At 44.6% G+C, this 26,076-nt stretch overlaps 1 protein-coding gene and 1 long non-coding RNA gene across 3 annotated transcripts in view; one reads left to right on the top strand and one right to left on the bottom strand.

The window, feature by feature from the left end:
* Nucleotides 1–11,479: 11,479 nt before the first annotated feature.
* TPRA1 (transmembrane protein adipocyte associated 1) overlaps nt 11,480–26,076 on the top strand; it is a 79,700-nt gene continuing 65,103 nt past the window's right edge. Inside the window, exons 1-3 of one of the 2 annotated variants that reach the window (XM_068251583.1) lie at nt 11,480–11,656; nt 17,909–18,079; nt 22,537–22,669. In XM_068251583.1, the coding sequence (XP_068107684.1) occupies nt 17,910–18,079; nt 22,537–22,669 (303 nt within the window). In that variant the 5' untranslated portion in view covers nt 11,480–11,656; nt 17,909. Of the gene's footprint in view, nt 11,657–17,862; nt 18,080–22,536; nt 22,670–26,076 lie in introns of those variants that run through there. The other variant, XM_068251584.1, reaches the window with a different exon arrangement.
* Nucleotides 17,761–26,076, bottom strand: part of LOC137531642 (uncharacterized) — a 61,621-nt gene continuing 53,305 nt past the window's right edge. The window contains exon 3 of the long non-coding RNA XR_011023694.1: nt 17,761–18,128. This is a non-coding gene — a long non-coding RNA (uncharacterized lncRNA). The remainder of the gene's footprint in view (nt 18,129–26,076) is intronic.

Here is a 26,076-nt window from a genome sequence, read left to right as displayed (position 1 = left end):
CAAGATTATGATGGGATTATGAGCTGCCCCTGATACGTGTGCCTCTTTCAGGACTCATGTACAAAACAATCTAAATCCATGATGTTAACTGAAAAAATGTGTTTAACTGACTCTTTATTCCTATCATTTAAATTGATATATTTCTTCTTTTAAAATGTTTAGGGTTGCAGTGCCACACGGAGGATGGAGGCATAACTGCCGCGCGGGACAAGCAATAACCAGTAAAATGTACTTTAGACTATTTTTTTGTCTCCACAGAGAGAAAAACTGACAGACAAGGAAGTTGCAAAACTCATAAGGGAAAAGTGGAACACTCCGCGTCCCATAGTGGAAGTTTCCATCAATGGTGTGAAAATGACAGGAACATTTGATACCGGATCTAAATATTCTTCGATTCGTAGTGATGAGTTCTTTAAGCACTGGACTTAAAGAGAATCTGTATTGTTAAAATCACACAAAAGTAAACATACCAGTGTGTTAGGGGACATCTCCTATTCCCCTCTGTCACAATTTCGCCGCTCCCCGCCGCATTAAAAGTGGTTAAAAACAGCTTTAAAAAGTTTGTTTATAAACAAACAAAATGGCCACCAAAACAGGAAGTAGGTTGATGTACAGTATGTCCACACATAGAAAATACATCCATACACAAGCAGGCTGTATACAGCCTTCCTTTTGAATCTCAAGAGATCATTTGTGTGTTTCTTTCCCCCCTGAGGGGGGAGTTCATAGCAGAACCACAACACTGAAGAACTTGGCAGCCTTCCAGACACAGGCTGACAAGTCTGACAAGGGAAAGATACATTGATTTATTACAGAGACTGTGATAGTACAAAGTGTTGCAGTAAGCCAGAACACATTAGAATAGCTTTTGGAACTTGTAGGATGATAAAAAACAGGATGCAATTTTTGTTACGGAGTCTCTTTAAGCAGATCTAAGAAATGTTCCTTTTAAATTCTCTACCCTCTCATCCACCAGGGAGAGTGATTCCATCAGATACTTTTTCATAGCCGTGTGGAAATTGAAAGACGTGTTTATAAGAACAAGGTGTTTATAATCTCTAACAAGGACATTCACCCTTTGGTAGTGGGTATCAACATCATAAAAGAGTGCTATAACTATGTGGATCTAGACAAGATTATGATGGGATTATGAGCTGCCCCTGATACGTGTGCCTCTTTCAGGACTCATGTACAAAACAATCTAAATCCATGATGTTAACTGAAAAAATGTGTTTAACTGACTCTTTATTCCTATCATTTAAATTGATATATTTCTTCTTTTAAAATGTTTAGGGTTGCAGTGCCACACGGAGGATGGAGGCATAACTGCCGCGCGGGACAAGCAATAACCAGTAAAATGTACTTTAGACTATTTTTTTGTTTCCACAGAGAGAAAAACTGACAGACAAGGAAGTTGCAAGACTCATAAGGGAAAAGTGGAACACTCCGCGTCCCATAGTGGAAGTTTCCATGAATGGTGTGGAAATGACAGGAATATTTGATACCGGCTCTAAATATTCTTCGATTTGTAGTGATGAGTTCTTTAAGCACTGGACTCAATCAGATCTAAGAGATGTTCCTTTTGAGTTCTCTACCCTCTCATCCACCAGGGAGAGTGATTCCATCAGATACTTTTTCATAGCCGATGTGGAAATTGAAAGATGTGTTTATAAGAACAAGGTGTTTATAATCTCTAACAAGGACATTCACCCTTTGGTAGTGGGTATCAACATCATAAAAGAGTGCTATAACTATGTGGATCTAGACAAGATTATGATGGGATTATGAGCTGCCCCTGATACGTGTGCCTCTTTCAGGACTTTTAGGAGTTTTATCCTAAAAGATAATTTTCATCTTCTCTTTCAAAATAACTTTTCAGCACTTTCAAAATTGAAAAAGTACTATCAAATGTATTTTGAGGATTTTCTTGCTTACTGGTGGTTAAAAGGCATTTTATGGACTGGGTGTGAAAAAATCACCTAGTAGAAAACTCACGAGAAATTGGTAATTGCTTATGGACCACAGTGCTGTACAGATAATTTTCTCATGTAGCAAGGCCAGAGGTTTTCAATTAAAAGCATAAAAAGAATGTTTGAAAAGCATTAACATATACTGTATTTTTCAGCATACTAGGCACACTTTTTCTCCCCAAATATAGGGAGAAGAAGTCACTATGTCAAATACAGGGAGTCCCCAACTTACACTGATGCCTGGTGATATGAACCGCCGACCCACCACGATGTCGGGGACTCCCTGCATTGTCCCCCATGTCTGCTCCGTTCCCCATGTATAATTATAAGCAGCGGCAGCACGGCTCACCTCATCCAGGGGCGATCAGAGACCTCTCCTCTCTTTCACTGTTCCCCTAGTGCTGGCTTCTGCTGATGATGCGATCAGTAGGAGTCAGCACTTGGAAAATAGTGAGGGAGAGGAGAGGTCTCTGATCGCTGCTGGAGCCGATCGATGAGGTGGACCGTGCTGCCACTGCTTACAATTATATATGGTAGAGTGGAAGAGAACATGGGGGGAGCGGGGACAGAAGAACACTTATTGAGGACACATGAGGGAGAGAAGGGGACACGTGAGTGGTAGAGGGAGACACATGGGGGACACAGGAGGATAGATGGGGGACACAGGAAGACACATGAGGTAGAAGCGGAACACAATAATTCATCATGGACACACCAAGTTTAGTATTTTTTTCCCCTGGTTTTTGCCCTCTAAATCTAAGTGCGTCTTATGACAAGACAAGACAAATAACAATTATATCTCGCTTTTCTCCTGGCGGACTCAAAGCGCCAGAGCTGCAGCCACTAGGGCGCGCTCTATAGGCAGTAGCAGTATTAGGGAGACTTGCCTAAGGTCTCCTACTGAATAGGTGCTGGCTTACTGAACAGGCAGAGCTGAGATTTGAACCCTGATCTCCTGTGTAAGAGGCAAAGCCCTTAAAGGGAACCAGAGATGAAGCACCCTCATGTATTTTACCATGTATATCAGTAGGAACATTAGAGGAAACACCTACCCTGCTTTCTGTTTCATTCTGCACTGCACAGCTTGCTTCCTATCAACCCTGATAAAATCCCTGACTGAGCATTCAGTCTGGCTTTGCTCAGGAATCTTTATAGCTAAGTCTGTGTTTTCTGGTGTCTTTTCAAGCCTAAGCCTGCCCCCTTCTGGCTCTGCTCAGGAATCATTATAGCTGAGTCATTATAGCAAAGGCAGACTCAATGCTCAGTCGGGGATTTTATCAGGGCTGATTAGAAGCAAGCTGTGCAGTGCAGAATGAAATAGAAAGCAAGGTAGGTGTTTTCTCTAATGTCCCCACTGATATATATGGTAAAATATATGAGGGTGCTTCGTCTCTGGTTCTCTTTAACCATTACGCCATCCAGCCACTGCTTATAGTCTGGATATGGCGAAAAATATGGTGAATATTAAGCAGTACTCCTAATAACTATGTATGTTAATGTTACTAACATGTTCCTGCAAAACGTCAATTTTTTGCACTTTTTAAAGCGAAAGAGACACTTTAAAACAATCTATTTTGCAGGGCAGTGGATCAGGCTGCAGCTGCGGGTGTCACCCGGGGGCACGCATGTTCACGTGTGCGGCCACTTTCCGCCGCCTATGGGCTGGTGGGAAGTAGTTAAAAACAGGGGCTATTTAGCAAACAGTGCTTTTCATAAATAAGTATGTTGAGAAACACTGATATGATCCATTTCACTACTATTGCGCTATCTACCCTTGTGTTCCTATCCTTTCAGGATCTGGCTGACATTGCACTTTAGTGACCAAAGCGTGGTCATAGGCTTATTTGCACTATATATATAAGGATTGTTGGGTTGATTACTTTTTACATTGAATTTGTCATTGCACTGTATACCTTTGTATGATACATTATTATTGATTTCTTATTGTATTTTTTGCTGTATATGCGGGCACCGCCTATCTATATATATATATATATACATCCATTGTTATTATCCCCAGTTTTTTTTGCCAGCCCCTTATTTATTCATTAAGTAAACCGCAGTCACCCTACCCTTATTACAGGGTGTTTTTACCTTTTTAATTGTGCGTCTTCCCCCACCTAGTGTTGTCATAGTATTGTCATATGTGATTTTATTACATTCATCAGGAATATTTGAATTATAATAAAAAGTGAATTATTGTTGGTAATTTGGTGCGTTGTGAGACCTTTTCTTTTTCTAGCCATTACACTAGCTAGTCACTGGCTGTCACTATAAAGTTCTAGGAATTATAATATGTCATTATAATTTCTCTCTACTGTCAAATGTGTTGGGCGACGTTTTGGGCAGGGCTATGTGTAGCTATTTCTGGAAAGGTTATGTCAGCTCACGTACAAGAATAGCTATATATTATGCTTTGCTAGCAGCTGTGAAGTAAATGGTGCAGATTCACAAGATAACCCTCAGAATGTTTATGCAGTGTTTTGCTATAACATTATGATGGTGTGTTGATTAGTGGTGCTCGGATACCCCTATCCACGAATTCAAGTAAATCCGGAAATCCCGGATTCCCTCATCCACGGATTCAACAAAGCCAGCCGTGGCTAAAAAAAAAAAGAATCTGGAATCGTTGTGATTAAAATCTGGATTTGAAACGTAATCATGAATTCGAACCAGATTTTCGCTGTGAATGAGTCAGTCACGGCTATCCACGGCTCGTGATCCAGATTTTCTTTTTATGCTAATAGCAAAGACTCTATACATGCTACAATCTCCAAAATTGCATGGATTATAAAGGTGATAAGGGGCTACAACTTAAAAACAAAACAAAAATCAAAAATAACTTTTAGTTTTTGAGAAAATGGATTTTAAAGGGAAATCAACACTTGAAATGTGGCTATTAATTGGTAATAATTGTTTTTAAACAGGGAAATACACTTTAAGCAATCGCAGAGGTAATGGTGAGTCTCAATGGCACCTGGCGGTGGTGGTACCACTGGAGGGAGGAGGATGAGACAAGTGGGTGACACCAAAAAAAAACCCAGAGGTTTTTGTCCGTTTTTTTTTTCTTTTTCCTTGCAGCGATAGCAATAACATGGCAGCAAAGTTGTCTTTCCGATTAATCGTCCCAAAAATTGTAGCATCCCTGGACCCTGGTGGTGGGTACACAGACTGCTGTTGTCGTTTACTAGTATGACATGAGAGGCGGCAGCAGGAGGGCTAAGCAGCACAGAAAGAGAGTATGGCACCTGATTGGTGGCACCACAGCATGAGAATTGTGCCCAAAAATTGTGAATATCCGTGGACTTTGGTGTTGGGAACACAGACTGGTCAGTCGCTGCTGGTGCTGGTTGGAGAAGGATGCTGTGTCTGGCACCTCTGCTCTGGTCAGCTGCACTGCATACAGGCTCTTGCTTAGGCTGAGCAGGTATCCGGGGCACCAACTGTTGCTGCTGCTGGTGGCGGCCGCAGGCACCTGTTGCTGGGTTGGCAGAACAGCAGCAGTGGGGGTGGAAGGCTGGGGGGATGCTTCCAAGAGTCTGCACATAAGGGCCTCCTGCAACTCCCTTGTGCGGTGAGCATCACTAGTCTTGATAAGACTGTGAAGGAAGGAATGGAACGCATTGAGAGTGCCACAACAACAGCGTATCCTATTTCGTACTGTCGCAGCGGCAGTGTTGCCAACCCTTCAGAGTATTTTTTACTGACAAAAATATACAAATTTACTGACAATGGCTGGATCCACACATCCATCAGCTTTCTGTGTCAGGTTCTCTGCTTGATTGTCTGACAAACACGCCAGAAAAATGGGTGTGGCAATGCAACAGGACTTGGGCTTGGCCATGGGTGGAGTCAAACATACATGACCTTAGCAGTGGTGTAAGTGGGCCTGCCAGGGAAGTTTGAGTGCCGCCATAGTGTTTCCTTCAAAATACACATAATCTGACAGCATTTCACCCAAAATTCATAAAATCTGGCAGCGTTTTCCCTCCAAAATACAACTTCTGATAGCATTTCACCCAAAATACACATAATCTGACAGCATTTTCCCTCTAAAATACATTAAAACTTTTCTAAGCGCTTTTTCGGAGCGATTAGTTTTTTCACTTCTTGACATCAGTCAGGAAGTGAGCTTTTTGGCCTGGTGCACACCAAAAACCGCTATCAGATCCGCAAAATGCTAGCAGATTTTGAAACGCTTTTTCTTCTTTTTCTGTAGCGTTTCAGCTAGCGTTTTGCAGTTTTGTGTAGCGGTTTTGGTGTAGTAGATTTCATATATTGTTACAGTAAAGCTGTTACTGAACAGCTTCTGTAACAAAAACGCCGGCAAAACCGCTCTGAACAGGCGTTTTTCAGAGCTGTTTGCGTTTTTCCTATACTTTACATTGGAGGCAGAAACGCCTCCGCAATCCAAAATCTGCAGCAGCCCGGGAGTATGCGTTTCCCAAGCGTATCCGCAGCCGCAAGCGGATCGCAAAACGCAGCCGAACCGCTCTGGTGTGCACTAGGCCTTTGACCTGCAAAAGAATACATACAATGTACTGTATTTGCCCTAAAAGCACTTGTGCAATGATTCCCTATGCCCTAAAAGGGCTATGGAGCACTTCCTCCTTCCAGCTTGAAGGTGGAAGTGCGCCATAGCAAGGCTTGCAACGCGTTCATTAGGACACTTGCACCTTGTTGAAACTTTGGGTGGAGAGCGTAATAATGGGTAATTAACCACCCTGGCGTTCTGATTAAATCGCCAGGGTGGCTGCGGGAGGGTTTTTTTTAAATAAAAAAAAAACTATTTCATGCAGCCAACTGAAAGTTGGCTGCATGAAAGCCCACTAGAGGGCGCTCCGGAGGCGATCTTCCGATCGCCTCCGGCGCCCAGAATAAACAAGGAAGGCCGCAATGAGCGGCCTTCCTTGTTTTGCTTATATCGTCGCCATAGCGACGAGCGGAGTGACGTCATCGACGTCAGCCGACGTCCTGACGTCAGCCGCCTCCGATCCAGCCCTTAGCGCTGGCCGGAACTTTTTGTTCCGGCTGCGCAGGGCTCAGGCGGCTAGGGGGGCCCTCTTTCGCCGCTGCTCGCGGCGAATCGCCGCAGAGCGGCGGCGATCAGGCAGCACACGCGGCTGGCAAAGTGCCGGCTGCGTGTGCTGCTTTTTATTTCATCAAAATCGGCCCAGCAGGGCCTGAGCGGCAGCCGCTGGCGGTGTTGGACGAGCTGAGCTCGTCCAGACCGCTCAGCTGGTTAACCCTGCCGCATCTTGCTGCTCAGCTGCGGCAATTAAAGCTAATTTGAATCACGAGTAACCACCATGGTTACTCGTGATTAATCCGTGATGAGCATCCCTACTCCAGCCTGCTGATCACCTGTGACCTGACATCTAACTGCTAAACAGTAACAAACAACTGCCATCTACATGTTTACTATTTACCTGCATCAGTGTTTTACTTCAGCTAACATCTGGAAATATGCCTGAAGAAGGGGACTAGATCCCAGAAAGCTTGCTTAATTTAACTTTATCAGTTTGCCGTTAAAAGGTATTACTTTTACAAGACTTTGTTTTTTTCTACCTACTAAATAACATAGGAATCGCGGTAGGTATTGTCCACTACCGCGATTCGATGTTGCGCTGTGGATCGATTTTTACTGTGATTTTGCTATGCAGTGCATTGAAGCAAAATCGCAATCGCATAAAAAAATTAGGGACTTGCTGAATTGCAATCGCTAGCGTTTACTGCAAGCACTAACTTGGAAAAGGGCCCTAAGGGCTCAGCCACACTATAAGTGCTTTTGTTAGTGCTTGTGATTGATTAGCACTTTTTAAAAATTGCTCCAATTCACTATTATTAAAATTGCGATAAAAATCACCATGATTTTTCACGTATGCTATGTGTTTATGCGATCGCAGTGATTTTTACCGCGATTTTAATGAAAGTGAATGAACAATTTTTAAAAAGTGTTTAGAAAGTACAAATCAATCACAAAGCGCTCAGAAAAGAGCTTGTAGTGTGGCTGAGCCCTTAGGGCTCTTTCAAATCAGACAACATGTGCAGGAGCCAGGGGCGTAGGAATAGGCCCTGCAGCGCCTGTGCCCGCAGGGGGGCCCGCCCCCCCCCCCTAGGGCCCGCTCGGGGCCGTTTTTTGGGGGCTGGAGGGGTGGCAGCATGAGGGGAAAGCCTTGCCCACAGTCGGCGGGGAGAGGGGAAGTTCCCCCCTCTCCCTCACCTCGGGGCTCTCCCCTCTGCGCCCCCCTCCAGCTAGTGAATGTGTGTGGGCAGCGGGCAGCAGCAGCGGCGGCGGGATACATACCTTCTTCCTTGCGTTCCATCGCCGCCTTCTCGCTCTAGCGGCTGACGTCACTTCCGGAAGCGGAAGTGACGTCAGCCGCTAGAGCGAGAAGGCGGCGATGGAACGCAAGGAAGAAGGTATGTATCCCGCCGCCGCTGCTGCCCGCTGCCCACACACATTCACTAGCTGGAGGGGGGCGCAGAGGGGAGAGCCCCGAGGTGAGGGAGAGGGGGGAACTTCCCCTCTCCCCGCCGACTGTGGGCAAGGCTTTCCCCTCATGCTGCCACCCCTCCAGCCCCCAAAAAACGGCCACGAGCGGGCCCCGGGGGAGGGGGGGCCTGCTCTGAAATTCTGCAGGGGGATTTTCAGGTGTCTGCTGCCCACATTACGATTTTCAGGTGTCTGCTGCCCATATTATGATTTTCTGGTGACTGATGCCCACATTACGATATTCTGGTGAATGCTGCCCACATTACGATTTTCTGGTCACTGCTGCCCACATTGCGATTTTCTGGTGACTGCTGCCCACATTGCGATTTTCTGGTGTCTGCTGCCCACATTACGATTTTCTGGTCACTGCTGCCCACAGTGCGATTTTCTGGTGACTGCTGCCCACATTAGGATTTTCTGGTGTCTGCTGCCCACATTACGATTTTCTGGTCACTGCTGCCCACATTGCGATTTTCTGGTGACTGCTGCCCACATTGCGATTTTCTGGTGTCTGCTGCCCACATTACGATTTTCTGGTCACTGCTGCCCACATTGCGATTTTCTGGTGACTGCTGCCCACATTAGGATTTTCTGGTGTCTGCTGCCCACATTACGATTTTCTGGTCACTGCTGCCCACATTGCGATTTTCTGGTGTCTGCTGCCCACATTACGATTTTCAGGTGTCTGCTGCCCACATTACGATTTTCAGGTGTCTGCTGCCCATATTATGATTTTCTGGTGACTGATGCCCACATTACGATATTCTGGTGAATGCTGCCCACATTACGATTTTCTGGTCACTGCTGCCCACATTGCGATTTTCTGGTGACTGCTGCCCACATTAGGATTTTCTGGTGTCTGCTGCCCACATTACGATTTTCAGGTGTCTGCTGCCCACATTGCGATTTTCAGGTGTCTGCTGCCCACATTACGATTTTCAGGTGCCTGCTGCCCACAATACGATTTTCAGGTGTTTGCTGCCCACATTACGATTTTCAGGTGTCTGCTGCCCATATTATGATTTTCTGGTGTCTGCTGCCCACATTACGATTTTCTGGTGTATGCTGCCCACATTAGGATTTTCTGGTGACTGCTGCCCACATTGCGATTTTCTGGTGACTGCTGCCCACATTGCGATTTTCTGGTGACTGCTGCCCACATAAGGATTTTCTGGTGACTGCTGCCCACATAACGATTTTCTGGTGACTGCTGCCCACATTAGGATTTTCTGGTGTGTGCTGCCCACATTATGATATTCTGGTGACTGACTGCTGCCCACATTAGGATTTTCTGGTGACTGCTGCCCACATTAGGATTTTCTGGTGACTGATGCCCACATTGCGATTTTCTGGTGACTGCTGCCCACATGGCGATTTTCTGGTGAACTCTGCCCACATTATGATTTTCTAAAGGCCCACATTACGATTTTCTGGTGAACTCTGCCCACATTACGATTTTCTGGCCCACATTACGATTGTCTGGTAAAATGCTGCCCACTTTACAATTAATTTACAGTGAAACGCTGCCCCATTACGATTATTTGGCACCTATGGGGGGGGGGGGGGGGGGCATCCAAATATTCGCAGGGGGGCCCAGTGATTTCTAGTTAGGCCCCTGGCAGGAGCCGTTCTCCTGCACGCGTTGAATAGTTGTCCGAATGCTGCGGTGCGACACAATCAGTCGCGGTAGCTATTAATGTACCCGACGGGAAACCGCCAGCTCCCGACAATTAAAAGCTCCCGGGTGCGACGTACTACAACGCTTAGAAACGCAGCGTCGGGTGTGAAAGGTAAAATGGAAGCCTATGGACTTTCACTTTTACCTCGGTTAACACAGAGTTTCGACTTTGTGTTAAAACGCAGCAAATGGGCTCTGATGTGAAAAAGCCCTGAGGCCCCATTCACACTAGAGCTTTTTGCCGTGATTTCGGCAAAACGCTCAAACGCTAGTGCTGTTTAAAAGTGCTGCTAGTGTAATGAAACCCTATGGGCCCGTTCTTACTTGGGTGATTTGCGTTAATCGCCACAAATCGCCCAAAAACATGAAACATAAACGCGTCGCCTCCACCATTTTCAGGCGATTTCTCGTCGATCACGTATCAATGCTATAGAAGCGCTAAACACGATCGCGGCAAAATCGTCGCAGTGTTCAGTGATTTTTCCACGTGAAATCGCGGAAAAATCCCTCCTGCAAAACGCCAACTGTAATCGCCGGCGTTTTTAAAACGCAAGTGTAAATGGGCCCTTATTATTATTATTTATATAGCGCCGACATATTACGCAGCGCTGTACAGTGTATATATATATATATATCTTGTTACTAACTGTCCCTCAAAGGAGCTCACAATCTAATCCCTACCATTGCCATATGTCTATATTATGTAGTGTAAGTACTGTAGTCTAGGGCCAATTTCAGGGGGAGACACTTAACTTATCCGTATGTTTTTGGAATGTGGGAGGAAACCGGAGTGCCCGGAGGAAACCCACGCAGACACAGAGAGAACATACAAACTCTTTACAGATAGTGCCCTGGCTGGGATTCAAACCAGGGACCCAGCGCTGCAAGGCGAGAGAGCTAACCACTACGCCACCGTGCTTCCCCAACAGCCAACATCACAAGCCAGCCATTGTTGCTCATGTCCCAGTCAGAAAGCTACAAAATAGCAAAAGCTGCTCCAGCACTCTCACTGAACACAGCTATATGCAGCAGCAAGTTTGCTTGTTACTTTCTCCCTTCTTCTGTGGAGATTAGAACCTTCACCTTGCCTAGACAGCGTGGCTGGCTGATGAGGGGGGAGCATCTGAACATGTGTGACACACACAACAAACAGCCAATAATCACTCGCCAAAGTCTGTACCCCGCTCCTTATTGGCCATCATCACAGAGCACTAGGCTTGGAACAAGCTTGTGCTGCTGACTTGCTAGAAGCTCTCTGGGGGGGGCTGGGCTCTGGGAGAGAGGAGAGGCACTGGATCACATGTTAGTCGTCTGGCAGTGTCACGTGACGTTCCTTTAGTAGAATGTTTGTATGGGTCACGTGCCGCTGCTATCCGGAAGCGGCTTACAGCGCCGAGGCTCTGCAGAGCTGTCAGCGGAGCGTCCAGTGTTCGATCAGCGGGTGTGAGAGCACCCTGCGGACTATCCGAGGAGGGGGCGGGTGCCGCGGTGAGGGGACTCCGTGACTGACAGGTGAATAAAGGAAGACAGCGGGGTGTGCCGATGGGCAGGAGTACCAGCATGGGGGTTGTTAGGTGGAAGTAAGCTAGGCAGTGTCTGAAGATTGTCGGGGTGCTGGACTCCCTGGAGCCTAGTCACTCTGGGCCTGGGGTGGAGAGGAGGCTGTATGACCCAATTGTGGTTCCTGATGGTGGGATTGAGACGACAGGTTGGGGGGGTGGAAGGTACTCGTGTATTCTGGGGGAAGTGGAACAGTACAGGGTTTTCATCACTATTTCAAAATGTGTCTTTCTATTTATCATTATGCATTTATATTGCTCTATTTTATTTAGGGCTTTGGACTTCATAGTCATCTGAGGATCTCACCGTCTAATCGCTGTCATTTATTATTCTAGAAGCTCCCTGATATACTGCAAAATAAATTGGACTTGAACTTGAAATGGGGCTAAGCAGATTCTAGAAGTGACTGACTGATTCATAGTGATGTTATCTTGCTTTCCACTTTTTTTTTTTTTTTTGTTGACTGCAGGTACACACCATGCAATTTGATGGCAGATATACAAGTCGAATCAATGTTTTCCACCAGGTCTGATGTGCTTTCTGATCAGTTTTTCTGATCAATTTTCAATCACTTCTATGCCTGGTACACACCATCAGATTTACTGGCAGATCGATTATTTCCAACATCTCTGATCGATTTTCCATAGAAGTGAACAAAAAATTGTTTAGAAATCAGACCGACGTGGTGAAAATGTTTGCACTTATAGGTATAGCTATCAGAAAGTGCAACCTAACCATTGACTTCAACCTATTTGTATCAGAAAATGCAACCCACCCAAACCCTACTCTCACACAGAACGCTCAACTAATGACACCCCCACTCGGAGGGAACCATCCCCCTTCTAGATCAATGGGATCCCTGATTGCAAAAAATGACTGGTGTGTTAACAGAGAGAAGCCATGCCTACGCAGCTATACACTGTCCTCTATGGCAAGTTGCAAAATATAATGGGTTGCAAAGTCTTTCATTACACCGGACTTGTTGGAATTAATCGAGCTGGCAATAAGTCTGCCAGAAAATCTCATCCTGTGTACCAAGCATTATGTAGGGTACACACGATATGATTTTCAGCTCGATAGATGGATCCAATTGATGATATCCGGCATGTCCGCTATTCCGAACGATTCTGTGCTTGATTTCTCATAGATATGAATGGAAACAGATAGGAAAAATGAGCGAAGATAAAAGAATCAAGTGCAGAATCGAGTGGAAAAAAACGATCGTGTGGGAAAATCGAGCGGAAAAACGTAATGTGTGTACCCAGCATTACACAAAATCGTTCAGAAAAACAAACGAAAATCAGATTTGTCGGAAATAATCAATTCAACCCGTCTATCTGCAGGAAATTGCATGGTGTGTACCAAACATAAAGGTACCCCCACATCTAGCGATAATGTGCAGATTCGACCAAGAGAGAGATCTGTTGGCTGCCCATACTCCGCAGGCTGATTCCCAATCCATTTCAGAATTAAATCTTTAGGGAATCTGCCTCTTGATGCTGCCCCTGGCTGCATCCCCTGAATGTTTTATGTGCCTCTGCATTTATAATCTACTTGTCATGCCATCCACAAGTGCCCATGCTGTATTTCCACATTGGTGCCCAAGTGGCAGCCAGCGTTATAGCATGTGGGCGCATGTATGCCGGTAATCGCATGTGACCAAAATGCAGCAGAAATGCTCGGGGGATGGTGTATCAAATAAAGTATAAATGCACTGGGGGGGGGGGCACATAAAATATTTAGATCACTTTAGATTGTAAGCCTTTGGCTCCTGCCTTCCCTAGTGTATTTTACATGATCGTGTGCTCCTTTCCTATGATCACCTTGTTCTTGTTTTACTGGGCCTACCTAACCAGCCATATCATGTATTTTGTACCCTGTCTGCCTTGTATACCTTTGTCCTGTGTTTTATTACCTTATTTCGTTTGTCATCCTTTGTATCATTGTTTGTATGTGTTGTCCAGCGCTGTGTAATATGTTGGCACTTTATAAATACAATTAATAATAATAATTGGGGGGACAGCAGCTGGAGGTTTCCATTGAGTTGTCATTTGCAATTATCATATGCTGTTACCATCCAATCGACCATGTCAGTTCGATATTTCCCAGGAAATCTTATCGATGTATTCAAGCAATGTTGGTCCAAAATCAGTTGAATTGTCGATCACGCATGGTTGTGGTGGCACAAATTTTCATCCGATTCGATTATTATCAAATCCGATGGTCAATCGGCCACCAAGTTGATAGATGTATGGCCACCTTAACTGGAACTTTTCTTCACCTAATCAAAATTGGAAGGTTAACAATTGATTGAAGGTTAAAGTGAGCTTGAGGTGATATAAAAAACAAAACCAGATACTTTAGCTGGCTATATACGCATCATTTTTTACCAGCAGATTCGATCACCGGGATCAAATCTGTCAGTTATTTGCTACGCATCGAGCTACATCGATTATAGTTTCGATCGATTTTTTTTTTTTGTTGTTTTTTTTTGTTTGTTTAGGGAGCTGTTTCAATCACTAGCGATTTCCCTAAACGCTCTGCCAATGTAAATGGATGGGACAGATTCCACTACAGCGATTGCAATTAAGCAAATCGCAATGGCAGGACATGCAGCATTTTGGGAGAGTTTCCAATCTAATGAATTGTATAGGAGCAGGAAAATCCAGGGCTGTGGAGTTGGTACAAAAATCTTCCAACTAAGACTCCTCAGTTTATGAAACCACCGACTCAAACTCTGACGTTGCGTACCCAAAATGTCTCGACTCCTCGACTCCTTTGTCTAATACTTACCAGGGCTGTGGATTTTGTGCAAAATCATCCGACTCCTCAGTTTGTGAAACCACCAACTCCAACCCCGGGTACCCAAAATTACTCCGACTCTGACTCCTCGACTCCAACTCTGACTCCACAGCCCTGGGGAAATCGCTCCCAAAATTGTTTGAAAAACGCTATCACAAATCGCTAGCGATTGCGATAATGTTTTGCACTTTCTAGCGGTACCAGGCCTTAAATCAGTGAGGAATTGATCTGTTTGCTGCTTTGGGCAAAAATCCAAATGTTTATGGCCATTACCTAGGTAGAGGGAAGCCTCTGGATAGTCCAGAGGCTTTTTATGTCCTCCTTGACCCCACCGCTGCCGTGCATGGACCCTCTGATACAAGCTCTTTTTATTTCACCTCAGGTTTGCATTAACATAATAATTAAAGGATACCCGAGGTGACATGTGACAAAAAATTGCTTATTTCATTTGTTTAATTTTGCCTCGGGTGTCCTTTAAAAGCCTTCAAGTACTAGTGAGCCCGCTGAAAGTGAGTTATTTTTCCAGTGGCGCTTGAAACTCTTCCAGAGTCATCACTAACGTTGGTCCGGGGGCAGAGGTACAGTACTGGAGATGAGAGCTGCGTGAAATTTGATCTAGTTCCTTGTTCATTGCAGTGAAGATTTGGCAGCAGTCAGAACAGTATCCATTGTTTGCACATTAACAGCAGGAAAACGTGTTGTCTTAGCTAAAATGGGGAATTCTAGACAGTAATTTCACTTTTGCTTCTGCTCTCTTAGTTCCTCTTTCACATTCTATCAAAGGACAACTGTAGCGAGGAATATGGAGGCTGCCTGCCAATATACCAGTTTCCTGGCTTTCCTGCTGACCCTCTGCCTCTAATACTATTAGCCATAGCCCCTGAACAAGCATGCAGCAGATCAGGTGTTTCTGAAATTGTCAGATCTGACAAGATTAGCTACATGCTAGTTTCTGTTTTTTTTATTCAGACACTTCTACAGCCAAATAGGACAGCAGGGCTGCCAGGCAACTGGTATTCTTTAAAAAGAAAGTAAATATGGCAGCCTCCATATACCTCACTACAGGTGTCCTTTTAAAGTGGACCTGAACTCTTGCACTGGACAGAAAGACAGAGAGAAATGCACCCTGTATGTATTTAGAGAGTGTAGCCTGTCTCCCCCTCGTGTCTAATCACAAGTTGTAATTTGATCTCCCCTTTCACCTGACTGCTACTGCAGGTAAGCTCATTTGAAGGCACAGGATGTTAACAATTTGTCTATTAACATGAAAGCAGGAGGTAGAAACACTGCAGATTTATTTAAGGATTTGTATCAGCTGTAACAAAGAAATGCTTTTTCTTTAAAGGTTTGTATGCTGTTGCGTATCTTTTAGAGCAGAGAGGAAGTTCTGAGGACAGGTCCAAGGTACACAAAAAAAAAAATCTATTCACCCGGGGCTTCCTCCAGCCCCTGGCACCCTGAAGAGGCACCTAGTTTAGAGTATTTTTTTTCTGGTTTCCCCCCCCTGTAAACCTAGGTGTGTCTTATGGAGCAAAAATTACCGTATTTCCTTTTTGGAAGAAAACATTTCACATATAAAGTACTTAATTTATGCATACTGCCCTAGCTTCCAAATTAAAGAGAATCTGTACTCTAAAATTTTTACAGCAAAAAGCATTCCATTCTATTCCTTATGTTCTCCTGGGCCCCACTGTGCTGTTTCTGCCACTCTCTGCTGCAAACCTGGTTTGTAATTGCCAGTTTTAGGCAGTGTTTACAAACTAACCAGCTTGTGATAGGCTCACATAAGCAGAGTGTGTGAGTCGTACAGAGCCTGCAGGGGGGCCTGGAGGGGGTGTGTATAGCTTCTGCCAATGACAAGCAGTGCAGCACATTCCAGCCTCTGTCGACAGAGCCGACAGAAGAGAGAATATTAGATCATATAACAGAGATAACACCGCTACTGTGCAATTAGGAAAGGCTGCAGTAAGCCAGAGCACATTAGAACAGGCAAAGGAACTTATAGGATAGAAGAACTAAGGCTGAAATTTTTGTTAGTCTCTAACTGGCCAATTCCCATAGAGGATATCAGAAAACACTAAATGTTGTCATTGAGCAAGACTGTGAAATGTGGTGCCTCGTTGACTGTTCTGTTTACACAGAGGGAGAAGTGGGACTTTGCATCCTCTTAAGACCTAAAACACTGCCAACACATCAGTAATACAAAAATGGACTTATATGCCGCGTGGCTGCCTAAAGTAGTTTTAGTCAAAGTATTTTTAGGCCAATTTGCAGTGTGTCCACAGGTACCCTGCATTTCTGGTCATTAGCAATCCGGCAGGATGCATCGGTTACATAAACGTGTTTTTTTTCCACTCTGTGGTCACCTGGTTCCTTATTCGTTGTGGGTGACAGCGGTGGAGCGTGTGCGTGAGGCTTTGCTGGTCAGTCCAACCAGGCATGATCTGACACCGCAGGAAGTCAGCATTGCAAACCCTGTCAGTAGGGTTGTATTAAAAGTTGCATTGCAGATATTTATTATATAACACAAAATGGGCCTAATGCGTAAATATCCAGTGAATTTGCTTTTACTGGTGCTTGATGCTAACACTAGTGGAAAAGCACCCTAGTAGCATAATGCACATTACCAAAATAAGGTTTGTGTTATACGGCTAACATATGGGGTGCTGATAGTGTAACTGGCGCTGCTTCCCTACTGTCAGTGCACAGAAATTTAATGGGTTCTTTCTGTGCACAGCAAACTTACCTGACCTTTCTGCATCCGCCTCTCGGGCGGGAGATCGGACGTGTCGGAAATTATCAAGCCATCTAAATGGCTCAGAATTGAGCAGTGTATTCCCAGCATTAGACACCAGGGAACTATATAGGGGAGGGAGGTGGGCCACTAGGGGAGGAAGGGGAGGCACGAGACACCAAGGAACTCTATACAGTAGGAGAGGGGGGATACATTAAACAAAAGAGAACTTTATAAGGGAGGGAGGTGGCCACTAGACATTGAGGTTGGCCCGCAACTTGGTTCCAGTGTTCAATTTCAGCCCACTTTGTTTTTGAGTTTTGTCACTGTTGGGCTGCTTATGCTTACGTGATTATAGTACTGGCAGCTTGGCACTTTCATTGATCTCAACAAGTGTACTGACCTTATAGGTGTGCAGGACAGTTTCTTCAGTTCTTAGTTTGCAAACAAACCATGTAGCTACCATTTTTATCTTAAGATACGTACTTTCACTTTTTTTATTTTTTATCCTTGTGGCTTTGCATGTAGCTGTCGCCTCTGCAGCGCTGGCAGTGGTGAAGTGTTATTGCCTTGTGATAGGACAGTGCGTTGCATTGTCTCTTTGCAGGAAGTGAAGACCGGCACTCTGTTCATGCCTGTACTGCATGTTCTGCTGTTATCTCTCACAGGATGTCCTCTGATACTCAGAACAGCACAGCAGTCTTCAATGTGACCTCTGCCCCCTCCACTGTTCCCTACAGTACATCCATAGAACCATCAATACCAGGATCACCCAGCTCCAATGTGTCAGTGCCGCATATCTGCCTGGTTATCTTGTATGAAGACATCAGTAGTTCCAGGTAAGACTAGCAGCAACTTTGTTTTTTTTTTTTCAGCTAGGACATTTACCTGTCAAATTAAAACATTGTATTATTTTTAAGGTGTACCTGAGAAGTAAGGGTATAAAAGTTGTATACATACCTGTGGCTTCGGCCAGCCCCCTCCCCGGCGATTGCTCCCACACCATCCTCTGACTCCTGGTTTGCCCGGTAGTAGCCCGTCAGCTTAGCCAGTCAGCACAGGCGCAGTGTGTCTGCGTACCGCCATCGTGCTGCCGCGACTAGGGGTGTTCTGTGCCTGCGCAGTAGTACTGCAGCAGTGCAGAGTTCTCTGACAGGAGCGGGGCATGTGGACGTGCAGCACATTACGGCCCGACTGGCCAAGCTATCTGGGCTTCTCCCGGACAAACAAGGAAGTGGAGGACGGCGTGGGAGCAATCAGCGCAGATGTGTGTATCTGGTGTGTATATGTGTAAAAGCATCTGTTAATATACAGCATTTATAGAATCTCCTGTGCTGCTGGTTTTAGCAGTAGAGTAATGTACTGGATCATCAGTTAAAATAGGAAGTTGTCAATCAGTATGATAACCACATGACTAGAGTCTAATGCTAGGAATACACAGAGATTTTCTGTCGGATTTACTGTCAGATTAATTATTATTTTTATTGGAGTGTGTTTACACATACCCATGCTGGGTGGGAGAAATATCTCTGTAAATGACAAATTTTTTTAGATTTTTTTTTTTTTTTTTTAATACACACAATTGTCCATTTACAGAGAGATTTCTCCCACCCAGCATGGGTATGTGTAAAAATACACCCCAAAACACATTATACTACTTCTCCAGAGTACAGCGATACCACATGTGTGGCACTTTTTTGCAGCCTAAGTGCGCTAAGGGGCCCAACGTCCTATTCACAGTTCATTTTGAGGCATTTGGTTTCTAGACTACTCCTCACGGTTTAGGGCCCCTAAAATGCCAGGGCAATATAGGAACCCCACAAGTGACCCCATTTTAGAAAGAAGACACCCCAATGTATTCCGTTAGTAGTATGGTGAGTTCATAGAAGTTTTTATTTTTTTGTCACAAGTTAGTGGAAAATGACACTTTTTGAAAAAAAAAAACAATAAAAATCAATTTCCGCTAACTTGTGACAAAAAATAAAATCTTCTATGAACTCACCATACTACTAACGGAATACCTTGGGGTGTCTTCTTTCTAAAATAGGGTCACTTGTGGGGTTTCTATACTGCCCTGGCATTTTAGGGGCCCTAAACCGTGAGGAGTAGTCTAGAAACCAAATGCCTCAATGACCTGTGAAATCTTAAAGGTACTCATAGGACGTTGGGCCCCTTAGCGCAGTTAGGGTGCAAAAAAGTGCCACACGTGGTATCGCCGTACTCAGGAGAAGTAGTATAATGTGTTTTGGGGTGTATTTTTACACATACAGATGCTGGGTGGGAGAAATATCTCTGTAAATGGACAATTGTGTGTTTAAAAAATAAAAAATAAATAAATTGTCATTTACAGAGATATTTCTCCCACCCAGCATGGGTATATGTAAAAATACACCACAAAACACATTATACTACTTCTCCTGAGTATGGTGGAACCATATGTGTGGCACTTTTTTGCACCCTAACTGCGCTAAGGGGCCCAAAGTCCAATGAGTACCTTTAGGATTTCACAGGTCATTTTGAGACATTTGGTTTCAAGACTGCTCCTCATGTTTTAGGGCCCCTAAAATGCCAGGGCAGTATAGGAACCTCACAAGTGACCCCATTTTAGAAAGAAGACACCCCAAGGTATTCTATGGTAACTTGTGACAAAAAAAATCTTCTATGAACTCACCATACTCATAACAGAATACCTTATGGTGTTGTCTTTCTAAAATGGGGTCACTTGTGGGGTTCCTAAACTGCCCTGGCATTTTAGGGGCACTAAACTGTGAGGCGTAGTCTTGAAACCAAATGTCTCAAAACGACCTGTGAAATCCTAAAGGACTCATGGTACTCATTGGGCCCCTTAGCGCAGTTGGGGTGCAAAAAACACATTATACTACTTCTCCTGAGGACGGCAATACCACGTGTGGCACTTTTTTGCAGCCTAACTGCGCTAAGGGGCCCAAACGCCAATGAGCACCTGTAGGCTTTACAGGGGTGCTTACAATTTAGCAGCCCCAAAATACCAGGACAGTAAAGTAAACACACCCCACAAATGACCCCATTTTGGAAAGTAGAAACTTCAAGGTATTCAGAGAGGGGCATGGTAGGCCATGGCAGATTTCATTTTTTCTTTTTGTCACAAGTTAGCAGAAATGGAACCCCTCTTTTTTTTTTTTTTTGTCTCCGTGTCATTTTCCGCTAACTTGTGACAAAAAATAAAATCTTCTATGACCTCACCATGCGTCTCAGTGAATACTTTGGGACGTCTTCTTTCCAAAATGGGGTCATTTGGGGGGTATTTATACTATCCTGGAATTTTAGCACCTCAAACATGACAGGTGCTCAGAAAAGTCAGAGATGCTTCAAAATGGGAAAAATCACTTTTTGCACCATAGTTTGTAAACGCTATAACTTTTCCCCAAACCAATAAATATACACTGAATGTTTTTTTTTTTTTTTATTAGACATGTAGCACAATAAATTTGGACAAAAATGTATACAGAAATTTTACTTTGACAAATTTTATCACAGAAAGTTAAAAAAAAATCATTTTTTTGACAAAATTCATGTCTTTTTTGATGAATATAATAAAAACTAAAAATCGCCGCAGCAATCAAATAGCAAGAAAGCTGTATTAGTGACAAGAAAAGGAGGGAAAATTCATTTAGATAGTAGGTTGTATGACCGAGCAATAAACCGTTAAAGCTGTAGTAGTCTGACTGGAAAAAAGGCTCTGGTCCTTAACCAGTTCACCCCCAAGGGTTTTTATCCTAACGGACCAGAGCAATTTTCAGTTGTCAGCGCTCCTCCCTTTTATTCCCTAATAACTTTATTACTACTTATCACAAGAAAATGATCTATACCTCGTTTTTTTCGCCACCAATTAGGCTTTCTGTGGATAGTACATTTTGCTAAGAATTTTTTTATTCTAAATGCATTTTAATGAGAAAAACAGAAAAAAAAAGAAAAAAAAATCATTATTTCTCAGTGTTCAGCCTTTATAGTTTTAAAATTAAACATTCTCCTGTGGATAAAACAAACACGTTTTATTTGCCCAGTGGTCCCGATAATTAAACCGTTTAGATTATGTCCCTACCACAATGTATGGCGACAGTATATTATTTTGAAATATAAGTGGTTATTTTTCTGTTTGTTCTGGCCATAATTACAAGCCCCTATGTAATAAATTAAAATTAATTTTCCCCCATAAAATATAGAATAAAAAAAGCTGAGTCCCTAAGGCAACTATTTATTTATTTTTTTTAAGCTGATTTTTTTTTTTTACAAGTGTTTTTTTTGGGGGGGAGGGTTGGAAGTGTAATTTTATTAATGATGTGTATATACTTGAAAATGTATGTATTTTGTAAGTGTAATATACTTTTTGGCCACAAGATGGCGCTGGTGAACACTCATAGGACGTGTTCACTTTTTTTTTTTTTTTTTTTACACACTTTATTAAACTGTTACATTTCCTGTTTATGTGAATGGACGCAGCCGCTGTTCGCGGTCACGTCCATTCACTCCAGGCACTGCGATTGGGTAGAGGACTGTTCAGTCCTCTTCCCCAATCGCCCAGCACGGGATCCCGACGGTAATGGCGGCGGTAGCGGCGGACACACGGCGGTAGCAGCGGCGGGAATGCGCGACGTATTAAAACGTCATGTTGCTGTTAATAGCGGTAAGCATGACGTTTTAATACGTTAGGATGGCGGTAAATGGTTAAGGGGCGAAAAGACTGTGGTCCTTAAGTGGTTAAAGGATACCCGAAGTGACATGAGATAAACATGGGTATGTACAGTGCCTAGCACACAAATAATTATGCTGGGTTCCTTTTTTTTTTCTTTCTCTGGCTGAAAGAGTTAAAGATCAGGTATGTAAGTGGCTGACTCAGTCCTGACTCAGACAGGAAGTAACTATAATGTGACCCTCACTGATAAGAACTTCCCCCTTTTTATCTCTTTCTTGCTCTCAGAAACCATTTTCTGCTAGGAAAGTGTTTTTATAGAGGGAATTTCTTATTAGTGAGGGTCACACTGTAGTCACTTCCTGTCTGAGTCAGGACTGAGTCAGCCACTTACCTACCTGATATTTAACTCTTTTTCAGCCAGAGAAAGAAAAAAAAGGAACCCAGCATAGTTATTTGTGTGCTAGGCATTGTACATACACTTGTCTATCTCATCATGTCACTTCATGTATCCTTTAAAAGCTAATAAATACGGCAGCCTCCATATACCTCACTACAGTTGTCCTTTAACCAATCAATGGTCAAGGTGTGCACTAAAGTTACATAGACTTCCTCTTTCCGCTGCAGGGTTCGGTATTGGGATCTGATGCTCTTAATTCCCAATGTTCTGTTTTTCGCCTTTCTGCTATGGAAACTGCCATCTGCCAGAGCCAAAATTCGGGTCACATCCAGTCCCATCTTCACCGCATTCTACATCCTGGTGAGTCCATCTATTCATGTGTAGAAGATCGCTAGATGCATTTCAGGCTGCAGTCCTGTTGTAATAATTTGCTGACATATTTACATCTAATGGTCTTATGCTAGGTACACACAATGCGATTTTCTGGAAAATTTACTGCCAGATCGATTTCCAACATGTCCGATCTGATTTCCAATTGCTTTTCCATAGAAGTGAGCAGAAAGTTGGTCGGAAAATCGATCAGAAATCCGAACAGACATGTTTGAAATAGTTGATCTGGCAGAAAATCTCTTTAAGTGTACCAGGCATCAATCTCAAGTGAGAAATTGCTCCCCATCGATTTTCTGAGCAGTGATCATTTGCAACTTTGCCCTTCTCCTCACCTGATTTGATTATAATAAACGTTGTACTCGCTTACAGTTTTGATGAATGCATTGTCTGAAATGTAGCAGGTGTGACTAAAATGACCTTTGCACTAACAACTTTGATAAGTTGAGGCTGAATTCACACAGTGTGACGCTGTGTTGTAAAGCGACATTAAAGTCACAACGCAACGCAAAAAAAAAGGTGGTAATGCACATTAACGCTGTTACCCTTCGCAAACAGTAGGTACAAGAAAGCATGCAGGCAATGAAAAGTGTGCTTTCCTGTACCTGGTAACGTGTACATTTAGAGGTAACGCACTGCAAGCAGTGAGTTACCATAACGCTACATGTCACAATGCAACGCTAAGGTCTCACTGTGAGCGACCCATAGGATTAGCGTTGCCGTGCGGTAAGTTGCATTATAAGACTTTATAATGCAGCTCCGCAATGTCTCACTGTGAATGCAGCCTGAAATTGGCAAGTTATCATTTGGCTTATGGGAGTTAAAGAAAACCTGTAACCAAAAAAAGCTCCCCTAGGGGGGGGTACTCGCCTCAGGTGGGGGAAGCCTCCGGATCGCCTGCGTAGTAGAGCAGATCCAACAGAGATGGGCTATTTCCGCCTATCTCCGTGCGAGAGCCGCAGCAGCGCCACCGCTGCAGCCAGGGAAGGTAATAAATCAGCACCTATCAGGCTTGTCAAGGGAGGATTGTCGGAAACTTCTGGGGAGCCAGCGCTGGATTGCCTGCAGCAACAGTGGTGGGGGAAGCCTCACTGGGACCCTGAGACTTCCCCCTTCTGAGGTGAGTACCCCCAAGGGGAACTTTTTTTGTTAGTCTCTTTAATTGATCACTAGCAGATTTAATTAATGTGATCCAGGCTTCCTGGAATTACTGTATAATATCTTTCCAAGAGAAGAGACCCAGCACCGTTTTTAAATGTATTTCAAGCTCTTTATTTTTAAAGCACCAGAAACATTAAAAAGGGCAGGCCTATGCGACATTTCGAGAGGAGCCTTCTCTCTTTATCAAGCCGACAAGCCCTCTGAATACATACTTCAATCAGCTCTAAATAGTGGTTGCTCCACAAGGGAGCCAATCAAAATGGTCTGGACACTCTGTTGCCGACCAATCAGGCCAAGTTCCTACACGTAAACCCTCCCACCCAGTGGAGGACCTGATGGGAAACTGCATCCATTTTTGTGCTCCAATCACTTTAAAAAGACAGCTGGAGCACCGACCAATGAGGGCAGGGCATGTCCATGGCAAAAAAGTCATATAAATGACGCATGCCCTGTATAATAAAACATTGGCAAGTGTATGGCCAACTTTTCTGCGTGCTCGGCTTACACGCACGTACACGTGCACGTACACACATACACACGTACACGCACACGTACGCACGTACACGCACACGTACGCACGTACACGTACACACACACGTACACACACACACACACACACGTACACACACACACACACACACGTACACACACACACACACGTACACACACACACACGTACACACACACACACGTACACACACACACGTGCACACACACGCGCGCACACGCACACACACGTATACACACACACACACACACACGCACGTGCACACACACACACACGCACGTGTACACACACACACGCACGTGTACACACACACACACGCACGTGTACACACACACACACACACGCACGTGTACACACACACACACGCACGTGTACACACACGCACGTGTACACACACACGCACGTGTACACACACACGCACGTGTACACACACACACACGTGTACACACACACGCACGTGTACACACACACGCACGTGTACACACACACGCGCACGTACACATGCACGTACACACACGCACGTACGTACACACACGCACGTACGTACACACACACACACACGTACACACACACGCACACACGTACACACGCGCACGTACACACGCGCACGTACGTACGCACGTACGTACACACACACGTACACACACACGTACGCACACACGTACGCACGTACACACGCACGCACGTACACACACACACACGCGCGCGCACGTACACGTACACGCACACGTACACACGCACACACGTGTACACACACACACACGCACGCACGTGTACACACACACGCACGTGTACACACACACACGCACGTGTACACACACACACGCACGTGTACACACACACACGCACGTGTACACACACACACGCACGTGTACACACACACACACGCACGTGTACACACACACACGCACGTGTACACACACACACACACACACGCACGTGTACACACACACACACACGCACGTGTACACACACACAAACACGTGTACACACACAAACGTGTACACACACAAACGTGTACACACACACACACACACACACACACACACACGTGTACACACACAAACGTGTACACACACACACACACACACACACGTGTACACACACACACACGTGTACACACACACACGTACACACACACACACACGTACACACACACACACACGTACACACACGTACACACACACACGTGTACACACACACACACGTGTACACACACACACACGTGTACACACACGTGTACACACACACACACACACGTGTACACACACGTGTACACACACACGTACGTGTACACACACACACGTGTACACACACACACACACACACACACACGTGTACACACACACACGTGTACACACACACGTACACACACACGTGTACACACACACACACGTACACACACACACACACACGTACACACACACACACACACGTACACACACACGTACACACACACACACACACGTACACACACACACACACACGTACACACACACACACACGTACACACACACGTACACACACGTACACACACACACACGTACACACACACACACGTACACACACACACACGTACACACACACACACGTACACACACACACACACGTACACACACACACACACACACACGTACACACACACACACACACACACGTACACACACACACACACACGTACACACACACACACACACACACACACACGTGT

This window comes from Hyperolius riggenbachi, chromosome 9 (assembly GCF_040937935.1).
Source record: "Hyperolius riggenbachi isolate aHypRig1 chromosome 9, aHypRig1.pri, whole genome shotgun sequence".
NCBI classification, from domain to species: domain Eukaryota; kingdom Metazoa; phylum Chordata; class Amphibia; order Anura; family Hyperoliidae; genus Hyperolius; species Hyperolius riggenbachi.
The sequence above is the reverse complement of the archived record's forward strand: the minus strand, read 5'-3'. Positions and strand labels throughout refer to the sequence as shown.